This window comes from Antennarius striatus, chromosome 3 (assembly GCF_040054535.1).
Source record: "Antennarius striatus isolate MH-2024 chromosome 3, ASM4005453v1, whole genome shotgun sequence".
Taxonomy (NCBI): Eukaryota; Metazoa; Chordata; class Actinopteri; order Lophiiformes; family Antennariidae; genus Antennarius; species Antennarius striatus.
The window spans coordinates 20117164-20133083 of NC_090778.1; the positions used below are offsets into that span (position 1 = coordinate 20117164).

At 46.1% G+C, this 15920-nt stretch overlaps 1 protein-coding gene across 1 annotated transcript in view; it reads left to right on the forward strand.

Moving 5' to 3' along the window:
* The first annotated feature begins 3727 nt into the window (after positions 1-3727).
* The window catches only part of LOC137592388 (zinc finger SWIM domain-containing protein 6), a 49746-nt gene continuing 37553 nt past the window's right edge, over positions 3728-15920 (forward strand). The window contains exon 1 of the mRNA XM_068310533.1: positions 3728-4188. Within this exon, the coding sequence (XP_068166634.1) occupies positions 3756-4188 (433 nt within the window). The 5' untranslated portion in view covers positions 3728-3755. The remainder of the gene's footprint in view (positions 4189-15920) is intronic.

Sequence of the window (15920 nt, forward strand, 5' to 3'; positions counted from 1 at the left end):
TTCATTTGAAGCTAGTTTTTCGAGTGACTTTGGATCCACTACTGTATTGGCTTTTATTAGTTGGTAGATGTTCCATTAGTGTCCAAAAATGACAATAAGCAGAGGCTTTTAACATTCACTTATACACAGACATGCCAAGTAGGTGAAAGCAGCAATTAATATACACAGAATATCACAAATTCAGAAAGGCAACAACAGTATTTTGTTGATGTTCTCTTGTTCCTATTCCTGTTTAACATATTAAGAAAATTAAAATGACATGATGTAATTTGACATAAATTCTGAATACATGTTGAAATAATCCACAAGGGGTGCAAGTAATGTGAGACACATCAGACTTTGATGTGTAGATCTTATCAGTATGTCACTATATACAGTATGTGACCGTTTTCCAAATATCTTGTGCATTATCAATGAAGATAGAGAACGAATATTTTAGCAATTGCTTACATCCTGCAATGGTAAAGAAGACTTTTTAGAAAATCTGGATCCAGATGACGATCTGGATCAACATCAGAGTCAAATGAGCCACGCCTTGGGTCAAACCCTACTTCTCAAAATATGTCAACAAACTGTTCATAACTTCTTGAGTAATCCCACTGACAGACAACAAGAAGAAAAAACAACGAAGCAAAGGATAACTCCAGAAAAAGCACTACCTCCTTCGCAGAGGTAATAACTGTGTTTCAGATAAAAAAGCAAAGGCTCCACTGGTCCTCTGAGGAAGATGACTAACATAACAAAGGAGGACCTGCTGGCTTTGTGAACTTCCTGTGGGGAAGTATTGAAACCAAATCAGGTTAGGCCACATCTGCTCTGTCCATACGGCATGGATCACTTTCAGAGAGGTTCAAAGGCCAGCCTTTTAGAACTACTCACAGAGGAAGGAGAAAGGCAGCTGAGAACACATGCATACCCATTAAAAACACACATTCTGGTTTACCAGCATAGCTTTAGCCAGGTTTTATATATATTTTTGAAAAATATCCCCTATCTACTGGTTGTTTTGTTTTACTCTTATAATTATTAACTGCTACTACATGGCTCAGCCAGTAGGAAGAGAAACCATGTGGTGGGCAATGAAGCCACGCCTTAACCCCCTGATGACTATTTAATTCCAATAGAAGTAGGCCTCTTTTTCATAACACTGCTACTGAAGCATTATCAGCAGACAGGGAGGAGGACCATAAAATGACTGCACCGCAGTTTATAGTTAGACAGCTCCAATAGTGGTGTATGTCATAATGGTTACAAGAAAACCCACTAATCTGGCCAGACCATGAAGAATTTCCAACATCCTTTGATTATTTTTGTCAACTATACTGCAGGGAGTAAAGAGGACATGACTAGACCCATAGCTCTTAATGCGAGAAATCCAGACATTTAGCATAGTACTTTCATAATGTTGTGACAATTGTGAAAGAATAGACTAAGAAAAGAGTTAATGCAGCAGATTTCCAGATGTCCACATCTAAAATCATAAATGTGGGAGAAGCTTGAAAATCACTGGATCATATGCTGGCTGACAAACTTCAAACTTTGATTTCAAAAGTTTATGCTTGCAATGTTATGCATGAATGTTAAGGTAAACATGATGTTTTAAAAATGATCTTTAAGGTGATACCTCACAAGTCACAGAAGATGTTTGCTCGTGTTTTAACTCTTCTCTTACATAAAATCTGTGGAACCTCCCTTTCAAATGAAGATTAATAGGCTGTCCTGTGTGTCTGTCTGAGAGATAATAGGACCGTTTCACAAAGCAGGTTTAGTGAAAATCCTGGGTATGTTAATCCTGAAATCAGGGAAAACCAAGGTTTGGGTTTCACAAAGGGAAGTAACTTAACCGAGAGTCATAGGAGTAACCTTCACCTGTTTCACAAAGCAAGGTAACTGAACCTCTGGGTTTGTTACTGCAGTAATAGACTCGTCCCATCATATCCAGTTATCTTTTATGATTGGTACCAGCTCACGTCCCAATCCACCACACACATCTTGCCGTCACATCCCAGCAGGTATTGTGTGTTGCACTGCAATTAGTTTTTTTATAAATAATAAATTAATAACAATTAATGATGAGTCTGAAATTATAGTCCCTTAATGACATTGTGCTACAACCTCAAACTTCGATTAGTAACTTCATTTTCTTTTAGGATTTGCCAACGTAATTTGCTCTATAGATGGTACCCACATTTCCATTAAGGCTCCTCACATAATGAAGTTCAAGATGTGAACAGGAAGTCCATTCAGCATAAATGTGCAAGTACATGTAGATTGATTACTGTTTCAAAAGACAGCATCACACATAGACTACCATCTGTCCAGATCACGTTTGGTGCTGCAGATTACATTTCTGATGTGGAGGCAAAGTGTTCTGGGTCAATTCCTGACTCACGGATGTGTGGACTTACCTGAGCACCAGACTGTAACGTGGTAGGTGGCATAAAGGTTTGCAGTAACTCACTTGTCTCCGTCTATCTTGGATAGACCGTCTACACTTGTCTACCGTGATATATCCACTATACATCACAGGAGACTTTGATGGCTTTTATCTGGAGGACAGGGGTTACCCATGGCAACCGAGGCTGCTGACCCCTTACACTGAACCAGGCCATCCCACAGAACTTCAACTGGGCTCACTGCAAAACGACAGGCTCGTTGGAGATGACCATAGGCCTGCTGAAAGCCTGTTTCCAGCCTGTTCACGTTACCTCAGGATGATTCCTAAGAAGGCCTGCGATATAATTGTGTTGTTGTTCATACTATTGCCTCTATTAGAAGAGATAATGACTTTAGAGTTGGGTCGCACCTACTAACCTGCCGGTGAACTTACCCTGGGTTGATAAAACTAACCATGACCAGCCTTTGTGAAACCGCAAACTCTGGGTTTACAAGTTCAGGGTACATCAACCCAGACTCACAGGTCTTACTCTGGGTTTGTTACCCTTGCATGAAATTGGGCTCCGTGGCACACTGGCGTCATGCCCGGAGTGTCCCCCGCCTCACAGCCTATGCCAGCTGGGATAGGCTCCAGATGTCCGTGACCCGCTGCGGCAGATAAAGAGGCAGAAAATGGATGGATGGAAACAGACCCAATTTGTCTGTCAGAGAGTGTTTGTGATTGCTTTTGCAGGCCGCAGTACGGTGAGTGAATAACAGCTGACCAAACCACTGATTAGTAGTAACTATGGAGGACACACATTGCATATTATCTCCATGTTTTCTTTTTCTCTCATGCATTTGACAGTCGAGACTCTCTGAGCTAAAAAGCCGAAAAACAACCAACATATTGTTATTGAAGAAGTTAGGCCCTCCGGTGGTAGCGCAGGCTCCAAAGCAAGAAAGTCAGATTTCTTGCCCCTTCTTACCCTTGTGGGAAACTGTGAGCCCGCCCCTGGATTAAGTCCCCGCCTTTTAACTCAAATAAGAAGAAAACTTCAAAGGCCGTCAGCCGCCGGGGCTCCGCCCTCCTGCTCCCGAAAGGCTTCACAAAGGATTTGCCGACGTTCGGGAATTCCGCCTCCAGATCCTTTTATAGCGCCACTCGTGCACTGGCAGCGCTCCAGGACCCCGCCCCTCTCGGTTACTTTGACAACACAAAGGACCTCACGGAACTCGCAAAGCACCGCCTACCTTTCCAAATAAGGGCAGCCTCTCCATGTACGGCAAACAATCGGTGCGAGATTGCACTTTTCTCTTCCTTATCCCGTTTATATGAGCGGAGAGGAACTGCGCTTCAGGTTGGAAGCGGTGCGATCATGGCCGAGCGAGTCCAGCAGCCACCAGCCAAGCGGCTCTGCTGCAGGCCCGGCTACAACCCGGCGTGCAGGCAAGGGCAGCGGGCTGGAGGAGTCCTGTGTGGCGGCGCAGGCTCCGCTCCGGGAGGATCGGGGAACGGAAAAACGCACAACCCCGAGTCGTTGCTCGACATCGCGGCACGCAGAGTCGCGGAGAAGTGGCCGTTCCAAAGGGTGGAGGAACGGTTCGAACGGATCCCGGAACCGGTTCAGCGGAGGATCGTATACTGGTCATTCCCGAGAAGCGAGAAGGAGATCTGTATGTATTCCTCTTTCAACGCCGGAGGAGAGGAAAGTGGAACTAGCGGGGACAATAATGACGAGACCCAGCTGCCTTTCCTACGGGGTGTCACTCTGCTGGAGGGTGGCTGGGTGGACAACGTCTTACAAGTCGGTGAGTGGACTAGAAAACACCCTGTAAGAAATAAAAACACCTCACCCGCACCGATTGTCATGTGATGGAACCATGCCAGACGTTTAAAGGGCTTGTTGTGTTTGCCTTCCTTATACTTGTGTATAAGAAACAATGTGGGGGTATTTCCACCCCAGTCTACCATGTAGCTGCGTGAGTACAGCCTATTTTCAGATAAGCCCGTAATAGTAGCCCACTTCTTGTTTTTGCCCACAGAGCTGCGCGCACTGAATCGCCCAGAGCCATCCCAATAGGAAGCTTAGCACTTTGTTCCTATTTTTATGTCTTTCCAGCTCTTCATACCCCCACCAATGGGTAGGCAGACAAAAGCCCCCTATATCTTTTCACCGCTGGCTAAATAGACGATATTTAGAAAGGGTGGGAGGGACGGCGATTTAAAGCCACAGTGCTTCTATTTTGTTTGCCAAACACTTTTGTGAGACTGACTAAAGCTTTGCTGCTCCCTTTCCAATATTCAGTTAAAGCCTCGGCTTTGTGGAGCTGGTGCAAGCAAAGATTCATTTTGGTCTTTGCTGCATTATTTGTGCCATAGCTCGGAGTAAACAGTGCTGTAAGCTCAACAACCCCCCCCCCCCCCTTTTCTGCTTGCCTGGTCCCCTGCCTGGATGGATGCCTTTGCCAGAGCCACAATATTTCACTGCAATCTTCAGCGCAATAGACTCAGCTGTCAATCCAACTCCCCACCCTTAGTTTGGGATTCTAATCCCATTAACCCCCCCACCCCCCCAACTCACTTCATCCGAATCTTCATGCATTCTGCAAACAAGATTTTATGCATGATCTTCTTCCTCCCTCCCTCCCTTACCCTCCCCTATCTTGCTCTCCCATTGCTCCCTCTCACTTCTTGGCTTACTATCCATCCAAAGAATCTGTGTGGAGATGGCTTCAGCTCTTGTGGGCTCAGAGAGAATGTGCAATACACAATAGTAGCCATGGAGCAGCCAGACAGGCAGGCAGCTCTCCCTCCCTCTCTGGCCTGTTTACCAGATTCCCCAGCATTAGACTCATTTATATGCTCACTCTTTTCAAGCTTTGGGAAGCTCAGCACAGGGTAAATTGATATAAGGTGTCAGTGAGGAGATGTGTGTGTGTGTGTGTGTGGGCGTGCGTGCACCACGGGGGGAAAAAATGTAAGAAACGGTGTCAAAAAGGGTAACTGGGTCGTTATTTTAGCCACACGTGTTTTGTGTGTGTGAAAGAAAGAGAGTAGGACGTGTGAGGGTTTGATAAACAGAGGGGGTGGTGCATGCATCTGTGTATGCATGTGTGTGTGTGTCTTCATCTGCACGGGCTGTCAGTCTCATCCTGCATGCTCATGGAGAGTGGAGGATGACAGGCAAGTACACAGCAGGAGGAGGGTATGTTATGCTGATTGCAATTTTTCTCCACAGATTTTTTTTTATTTTTTTTTAGCTTGAGTAGATAAAGCCAAGGAAGGAAAAATGATAAATAAAAGATGCAATCTACTCCAGGGGACAGGCAGCCACTGGAGGATGAGGGCTTAAAAGCAGGGCAGCATGGGAGGGGGCTGTCAGCCACATCACACAGCACATGTATTGGCCCATCAAACACATACAGTGGGACTGGCCTGGAAAAAAAAAAGTGCATAGCGGTTGTGAGGGAGTGTTTGTGTGTGCACACAAGCGTGCATGGATGTCTGTGGCTTCTTATGTTTGTGCTGTCAGTGGGAAAGGATTCACTGTTGATGATGAAAGACAGTAGAGCAATAGAATAGATGCAGAGGTTATTGTGTATGGGGGGGGAGCTAATATACTTGAATGGATCTGCTGTCGCTTTGCTCGTCTCCTCCCCCCTCTTACCCCCCCCCAACCTCCCTCTCTCCCAAGTGAGCAGCTATAAAACTCTCCATATTTACTCCCCTAAGGCCAACTACCAGCCCCCGTCTCCTGTGATTATTTATCTTTTTCTCAAAGACATTAATCACACACTTTTTCTATTTTTTTTCATGCCATCTCTTTCCATACATCAGTGCTGCAGAGAGAATGGAGGGGGGGGGGGTGGCGTTTAACGGGAAGAGCAATAGATCGGGTGATATCAAGAAACAGAGGGGAGGCCTAGGGGGAGAAAGTGGGTGGAAATGCAAAGAAGGAGAGAGGTATTGAAATGGTGATTGCAAGAGAAGGGGATATATGAAAGTAAAGAATGAAGCGTGGAGAAGGGGAGAGAGTGAGATGGATGGGTTGTTCTTTCTCCCATGCGAGCTCATCTGTTCCAGTGCCAGCCTTTGGGATAAATATTCATATGTGAATGCAAGTGTTATCTAGCAGTCCACTGCTCCTGCTGTTGTAGCAGCGTTAAACCCAGCTTCAACCCTCTTATTCTCACTTCGCTGTTTAACTTAGGGACAAATTTGTCAGCCTTCGACCAGTTAGTGGCACACACTTCACCTCTACCTGCTGGAAAGCTTCCGTCTATAATAATACATTAGATATAACTGCAAATTAATCCAATTAAATATGCATGGTGCTTTGGAGAGCAGCTCCATATAGAACAGCCGTCATAAAAATGACATTGTCTTGAGCTGATCAGAGAAATCTCACAGACGTGCCAAGTTGAGTTTTGCTTTACCCTGTCAGTCAGACCTTGTGGTGTCGTAGATGAGCATCATTCGCCTTGTGTAAATTTGACTCGGCAGCTCATCACGCTGAAAGGACGCTGAGCATTATGGTGCCCCCTTCTCTAATTATAGAATTCTAATCCTGTGACTTTATCGTGGCATGACAAAGCATGTTTGCACATCATTACCCTCCTCCCTGCTCCAAGTCCTCCAGTCTGGGTCAAGTTCAGTCCTCTTCTCTCATTCATTTATGACATACACTGTCCCACTCCTCCTCTCTGTGACCCCTCAGTCCTGTGTTTCTAACCCCCCCCCCCCAGCGCCTCCCCTTCTGCACACAAGGCTTTGTGCCAGAACAACAAAAAAACCCATAACCCCCTCTACCACCACACGCACGCCACCAAGTCACTCTTGCTATCCTGTTACCGTAAGCTCTATGTCCCTATGGAGTGACATCCTGATGCCTAACATATGTCACTCTCTGCAATGTCATTAGCATATTCTACACGCACCGGCGTGTATTGTTTTTTACATCTTCTTGTTAAGAAAATGATTTGCATGAAGCTGAACGTCACGTCAATTATGTGAAATGTGTGACGCGGTGGACACTGAATCTTTCATGCACATCCATATCCTACAGCTTATTTCCGTGCATTTTCCATGTACCCGTTGTTGGCCTACACTGTTTTGCCATTCCCCTGCCTAAAATATCACTGAACCTCCATTGCAGTCATGCCTGTTTGAGTGTGAATGTCATCTTTGTCTGCTCCACCTATTGCAGCAATGGATTGTGTGTGTGTGTGTGTGTGTGTGTGCGTGTGTGTGTGTGTGTGTGTGTGTGTGTGTGTGTGTGTGTGTGTGTGTGTGTGTGTGTGTGTGTGCGTTGTGTGCATCTGCATGCTCATAACTCAGGTTAATTTGTTCACGCTCTGGAGAATCTTAATTAGGTTTATGCATCATCTACTCACCCCATCTTTTTTTTTTTATCCTAATGTCAATGAAACGGTGAAAACAATCAGGCTGGAGTCTCCCTCCCCTTTTTTTTTTTTTAACCTGTTCTGTTTTTGGAGCACAGATGGTGAAAATCATAGCACAGACTCTCCTAAAGCTTTGCTAAGCTCATAAAAAGCATATTTTAGGTGTGTGAAAGGAGAAGCTTTCGAGCCATATGTCATTTCCAACTGACTTTATATTACATGTGTGTTTAGTATTCAGGCAGAATCATGCCAGTATCAGACATTGTTCCCAACAATACAGCACATAGACAGGAACAACAGCCACAAAATAAAAGAAGCTGATAAAACAACAAAGACTATTTGCACTCACTGGTCCGTTATTGTTTGTGTGACAAAGCAGGAAAGCAAATGCCAAGGAGAAATCTGTACCTCTTACAAAGGTGGAGTAACACTGAGCCTGCTCATGAGAACACACACAAGGGCATGTACACACCAGGTTCATTCTCAGCTTACGTCGAACTGAGAATCCAGGAGGCTTTTCAAAGTCCTTCTCGAGGACCCGCATCAACATTTCAAGCATTTTGTCCATGAAGGTGCAGAATTTAAGATGCCAAACATAAATCTTGCATGAGCATGTTGTCTGCGAGACGCCATCAGGCTGAGCTGGATTTTTTTTTTTTTGTGGTTGTTGAGGGCTTATTTTTTTCTGTTGGTGTGTGGGCTCTCTTTCTCACGTGGGTGGATCTGGTTTTATTTTCCTGTTAGAGTTATTTTATATATTTATATATTTTCTACAATGCCGATCAAGAGGGAGCCCATATGCCTACCACAAAGGATGGGATGCTTCAGGATATGCTGTTCTTCTGTGTAAAACCAATTAGCTGCAGAGAGAGACTCAAATTGTGATTGTGAGGTAGGGAGACTGTGGACTTTTGAGAAGCAGTCATGTAATGCTGACCAGAAAACTAAGGGGGGGTTCGTTCTGAGGAGGCTGAGAATGTACAACAAAAAGCCAAACGATAAGATGTCATTTTTGGGACCAGTCTCTGAGCAGTGACCGTTTAGGGAGCAATGTTCCTGGATTCGGGGCGGCACGGTGGCGCAGTGGTTAGCGCTGCCGCCTCACAACACGGCGGACCCGGGTTCGAGTCCCGCTCTGTGCGGGGTTCGCATGCTCTCCCAGTGTCTGCGTGGGTTCTCTCCGGGTTCTCCAGCTTCCTCCCACCTCCAAAAGCATGCGCTTCAGGTTGATTGGCCAGTCCCAAATTGACCGTAGGAGTGGGTGTGTGTGTGAATGATTGTTTGTCTCTATGTGGCTCCGCGGTGCACTGGCGTCGTACCCGGAGTGTCCCCCGCCTCACACCCTGAGATTGCCGGGATAGGCACCGGCTCCCCCGCGACCTGCGTTAGCGGATTAAGCGGGTTAGAAAATGACTGACTGACTGTTCCCGGATTCGGTGCCTCAGGTCTACCAGCTATGTGACTATCCCTGGGCTTGTATCGTCATGGAAACATGGCTGAGCCTCCAGCTAGTGTAAACAAATGGCTTTCCAAGGGGGAGAGAGAGAGAGAAAGAAAGAGAGAGAGGGGCAGCAACCGCATCCATGTGAAAAGTGACATTTAGTCTTTAGGGAAAGTGTTCTCTTTCTGTCTGACTGTGTCGAAGAGACTGTGAGAAGCAGATTTCAGGTCTTTGTCCCATTATGTTTGTCAAATGGAAAGAGGATCGGATACATTTCAACAAAGTTGTAATGGAAACACTTTGCTTTGCCTGTCTTTGTGAATGTTGCTGAGATGTTTGTGTCGACAAAGCAACACTGTTTGGTTTGTTTGTTTGCTAGGTCTACCATGTCACCGGCACATCAGAATTATTCAGGAGGTTGCTTGTCACTTCCCACAGTCGTGATTCAAACCAATCCCAGATGTGCCCATGGATGAATGACTTCCACCTGACACTACGCCTCCCAACATCTAGCTGTGTTCCGGTTTCCTACACTTAGTCACAATGGTCTTCTTCATTTCATGCTCCCCAGACTGTACCCAACATTTACCATCAGTCCATCCCTCTGCCATCCCAAGCTAGGGCCGTCTACTTTATTACCTCTCCTTCCACCTGACTGGAGCCAGTCTCCCTCCCCAGTCCCACTGCTGGTTCCAGACGTAGCTGGTTTCTCCCTGCCCGTCTTAAATCACCGTCTCCTGTTCCAGACCTAACCGCTGTACGACTGCCACACTCCCAGGCCTATTACCAAGTTTCCCAAAGACCATGTTTCAAAATTGCCCTGCATGCTAATACTGGCTCATTTACAGAGGGAGCTTTATATACAAAATCAGTGTGCATTACCCCCGTTTAAATAAACCAGCTAAAGTAATAAAGTTCTAGCTTGAGTTCGGTAACGTCTACCCCCGTCCCTGTTCCAGCTCGATTTGTCTCTTGTCCCAGACTGTGGCTGCTGGGTGTGCGTCAGCACAGCTCCTCGGCTGGCTGGCTGTCTAAGAATCCAGGGCTCCTTCCACAGAGCTCCTGCTCCTTTCCTTGCCTCGCCTAGCAGAGAGAGAGAGAGAGAGGGCGATAGAAAGGCTACTAAATCCACAATGACAAGGCCCTATTAAAGGTAGTTTTTTTCATTTTCACTTAATGACTTTTATTAGCAGCCGCCCTTCTCTCTTCGATTTGGCAGTAATAACAAAAGGGGAATGCAGTACTCAGCGCTCTCTGATCTGATGCACCCCCCCTCTTTTTTTTTTTTTTTAATGAATACCTCTTTGCACCAATGGGCCGCTGAAATAAGCACAAAGCAGTCTAAGACTGCTTACTGCAGGAGGGGGTTGTGTGTGTGTGTGTGTGTGTGTGTGTGTGTGTGTGTGTGTGTGTGTGTGTGTGTGTTCAGCAGTATGAGGGTATGTGTAAAAAGACATGCTTTCACTGTGGCCACAGAACAGAGCCTCTGTGCAGTGTGTGTGTGTGTGTGTGTGTGTGTGTGTGTGTGCATAATGGCTGTATACTTTGTGACTTTGCTGTTTTCCCAGAGTAACAATGATACATTTGATCCATCCTGACCATAAATGAATGTATAGATGTTTTTGGTTGGTTTTCCCATATTTCTCTGTCTTGGTATTTTTGACTGATGGATTCAGTGCAGCATTGACCTCTCCATAAAGCTGCCTCCTGCGTATGAATGCCTAACGTGTACAAAGTGAACCCTGTGTGTGCTAATACCTCAGTGAGCATGTCCATGACTGTGTGTGTCAGCCTCAATAAAAGCAAGACATGTTAATGATAAGAAGGTGGATGACATTCCCGTCTGTCATCATTCCCATTCTTGCACGCACACACACTTGTTTGTGCTCATGCTTGAAGACACACACTTCTTCTACAGTGCCAGCTACTTGGCGCCTTAGAATAAACAACGTCAGAGGATGAGGGTTTACCTGTCGCTGACCCCTAGCAGACATGAAAACACAGACAAAGGTGTTCACTGATTGGCTTGTCCCTCCCCCCATCCTGAGATGGCCCCATGCTGACCTCTTCACTTGACCCCCCTAGGGATTGACTAAAGACAGGGGTCAATCTGGTCAGATCCTCCCTCCTGTGGCCGATTGCTGGGGCTTGAACGATGGGCCCAAGCTTACATTATTGTTTTCCAATAAGCAGCACCTCTCTTGATTGAATATGTCTTCCAATAAGGAATTCTTTACATGCGACATCAGTCGGAGAAGTAATTAAATACATGCCTAGTTATTCTGTCCTTGTGTGGAACAATCAGGAATCTGGCCTGGACAGAGAGGAGGAGGAGGGGGTTTATGCTTTTCGCTCTTGCTCGACAGGCTCAAGTGCCATGTAAACTATGCAGAGGAGGAGGCCCTGAGTGCAAGGCGCCTCTGGCTGTGCGTGGTCCAACCATGTCGTAGCCGTGTGGCATGTGAGACACGTATTCACCATTCTGATAGAGCTGAATAGAACTGGAAAGGCTCTCCAGGCATGAGAGACTTGAGAAACAGACAAAGAATGACAATGAGGCTTTCTTCTTGATTTAGTTTTCCCCCTCTAAATAGTTTTGTCTATTTTTTCCCTTCCTTTATCATTTGCTTTCTTGTTTATAAAATCTCATTCCTGAACTCCAACTTCTTGTCATCATATTTTCTTCTCTCCATACCTGTGCCTGCACTCTTTAGTCTTTTCTTCCCCTGTGTTCAAGCTCTCTCCCTCTTTCTCCCCTTCTCAGTTTTCCAGTTTTAATTTCCCAAGCCAGGCAATACAAAGCCCATATCTTATTTCCACTGCCCCTATCTAGATACAGCACGTTTCCTTAGTGTTTCCTGTGAAGAAACTCCCATAGGAAGGCTAGCTGGCTAGCTAACTCTTGGTGCCTTTTGCTCAGCACTAGTGTTCATCCAGACTTCAGTGGCTATCACTGTTTCTACATTTAGAAGCTGCCGCGTGTCTGGAATTAGGAGAGGAACAGGGCTTGGGCTATTTACTGTGGTATCTTTCTCTGAGGTTTTCAAATGATCTGTATCCGGACATTTACGAGGTAGTGAGAACTATTCTAGATTATTTGTTGAAATGTTAGGATCTTAATTCACTTGCTTTTTACATTTTAGTCATTTACTGATTCTCTGAATGAGGAGTTCAATCTATTCAACTTGTATTCTTATTCATTTAGTATTTGATTAGATAGCTGAAATGATGTCAGTGTGGAAAAATCAACCTTGTATGGTTGACTTAATTTAAATATGTGTTTCAGTATTTTGTATTCTGAGACACATCCTGTGAGGTGAAATTTAAACAGGATGCCTTTTTTTATCATTTGCAGCTAGTTTATTTGGCATTAAAAATTAATTTAGGTACAGATGCCTAACAGTATTACAAACATTACAAGACCCTGTCAGAATTTATGGGTAGTGATCGTAACAGCAATTAAGGAACTGTTTAACAAGTCAGAATATCAAAATATGGATCCCTTATAAGCAAACCACCCATTTTATAGTCTCAACTTGCTTGTATGTTTGTATTTGTTGGTATTTATTTTGTCTTAAATGTAGGCTAGTCCGTGTGACATGACCCTGTCTGAGGAGAAATACTGTGAATAAACTCCCACCATAAACCGGGTTGTACCTGGGCTGTGCTGGACTCGTAGAAGCATCAATGAAGTGTAGGTGAATCTATTATTGTTGTTTAATAGCATTGCTGAGGAACATTGTTCATCACTGCACTGTCTGTCTGCATTCTTGCCCAAACCCGTCTGGGTTATCTGACTGTCTGTCTCCCAGCCTGCTTGTCCGGCTAGCTGTCCCTCCTGGGTGGCTTCATGGCCTCACTTCCTGCCCCACACAAAACCGGTGACAGCCCCAACCCAACTGAGACGAGGGTAATGGTCCTTTCTGATGTACAGCCTGACTCAATTGGACTGGATGGCAGACACACGCCTAAAATAACAAAAGGAGGGGAGGGGAAAGAGAAGGGGTGGAGGAGTTGGGGAGGGAAGGAGCGAAGCGATCGATAAAGCAGGGACACATCACCTAATAAAGATTTATTCCCTTTTTTTCCACCTCGCCATCCGCCTTAGCAGGGCAGAGCGGGGGAGGAGAGAATGTGATTAGTGGGCTTCTTCTCCCACCGTGTCTCTGATTGCATGTTGGTACACATGCACAGCAGTTTGTACCCTCCAATGCATGGTGTGTATTTTTGCATCTTTTGTGCGTATATCATGTGTGCGCCCACTCCCCCCCCAAGAGCACAGGGGGTTAAAAACAATCAGATAGTTTGTTCTGCCAGCAGTGGCACTAGCAGCTGCAGCTGTGTCCCTGTCTCTCCCTCTCTCTCTCTCTGTCTCTCTCTCCCTCTCTCTCTCTCTCTCTCTTCCTGTCAGCTAATATTTAGTTAATCTTTGTTTGGGACCTACGGGACTGGCCGGAGCTCCTGGTGTCCCATCCATCTCGCACTGATCTATATTCCATGCTGGATCCCTGTGCCATTAACCATCACCAAGGGGAATAGAGAAGGGGGACAGAGTGCATAGAGGTAGAATGAAGAGGAAAGGACACACGGATGGAGGGAGTGCCGTAGACAAGAGAGAGATGAAGGGAAAGCAATCATTTAGCTATTGCAGTCATGCAGACAAAGGTCTAATTTGGAGAAAAGGTGAGCAAAAAATGCAAAAAACAGAAAACAGCATTCTTCTGTTTTTTTTCTCTCCCCATTTCTTTTATTTCTGTCTCGTTGAATGTTGCTATTCCTTGTTCAGAAAGAGCAGGTTCTATTACTTAAATCTGACTTTACACAAAGATGCCAGAAAGGTTGAGTGTTCGAAAGGCTGGCGCCAATGGAAGAGAAGAAAGAAAAAAGGACAGGTGTAGGTGTGGGAGTGAGTGATCCATATGTATAGAGCAAACCACTTCATTGATATGCATTGTGCTGTTATGGGGGGGGGTGTCCAAATGTGAGGGCTCCAAGTGCTGAGTCACTCACTAACGCGCAGACTAAATGCTTTTATCCTAGACGCCTGATCCATCTGAATGGAATATAATGGGCCGTAAAGTGCTTTGCTAGCAGTCGCTGCTTGCCCCGTGGCAAACCCTGGCCCCTCCCTCCAAATCTCATTTCATCCACTTCTATGGAAACCAAGTGTGTACATGTTCTGCTTTAATTGTATACCGTTCTACCCTCTCTCTCCATCTTCCTTTTCCATATTCCTCCTCTTGCAGTCCAGTCTTCTCAATTCTACCCATCTGTCTCTGTGCTTCTGTCCGTATTTCTTGTGGGGGGTGGGGGGTGGAGTGGGGGCACCTGTTTGGGTTCTCAGTGTGTGTTTAAGGTCATGCCTGCAGGTCGTGCGTAATGAATAGCGAGGCTGTTGCTGTAACACAACTGGCTGAAGAATGGTTGCCAGTGACTGAAGGAGGAGGATGGAGGGAGGAAAGAGAGGAATGAGGGAGCATGAGGACCAGTAAGGGAGGAAGGGTAGAGCGGTTGCATCGCCAGTGAGCCTCAACCACCTTCTGTCAGTCTGTCTGCTCTCAGTGCAGTTTTCTCCCTCTCACAGGAATCTAATGGCTTCTCAACTGTCCTCCGTCCAAACCTCCAACACCACAGTCTCCCCCTGCTCTCTTCTTTCTCTCCCTTTTCTATTACTGTGCTATTTTTTCCTTTCTCTTCTCCATCTTCTCCCACTTTCCATTTCTCCGTTAAACTTCTCCCCCCCAAAGCCTCGGCTCTGTCTTCCCCTTCTACCTCCCCTCCCTTTCACTCCATTCCAGCTGCTGGCCAGGGGAACAGCTGACTAAATCTAAAGTGGGGGCCCCTGGCTCTGGCCCCGGCCCCAGCCACAGCTTTGCCACAGCCTCCTCCTATTCTCAGCCTCCCTCCCTTGCTCCTCTGGCCTCCAGCCCTGGCTCCTCTCTCAGCAGCCCCAGCACAGGCCTGGCCCTACCCCTGAGTCTCAGCTCCAGCTCTGACTCTCAGCAGTCCCCTCCAGCCATCCGCTGAAAATCTCTTTCCTTCTGTCTTATTGCTTGCTTTCGGTCTGTCCGTCTGTCTTTCTCTCCCCATTCTATCTCTCTCTATAGTATATCCCTTTCTCTCTCTCTCTCTCTCTCTGTTTTTCTTTCTTTCTTCACTTTTTATTTCTTGCTAATTCACTTGTTTCCCCTCCTCTCTCTCTAACGTGGTGTGGCCGAGCCCCTGGTACTGTCCCAACTTATCTGGACTGCGGCCTCATCTAGGTTGGCTCATCTACCCAGCCCCTCCAGCCAGGCATTTTTCTCTGCCTGGCTCGTAACGTTAGTCAGTATAACTCCGTGAGGCTCTCTTTACTGTGAACCACGTTTAGCTTGTACATTTGGTCGTTTCCTGGCTTGACGCCTCTGTGAAGCTCTTTGTGTTGTTGGGTGTCTCTTTGTCCCTTCCGCTCCAGCTTCTCTTAACTCGTGTTGACGGCTCCAGTTCGGCACATGCGCCTGGCGCGCAGACGCAAACATCGTGTAAAGTGTGTGAAACATTTGACACATGATTGGCAGCAAAGGGGGAGGGAGGATGGCGAAATGTAGGGAAAGGGGAAGTGGACATTATCACATGTGCAGACAAGCCGGGGGCTGGAGTTTGATTGCTACCCATAGAAGGGAGTTCCTGTTCCCCACCCCCAATTCCCCCAAACCTC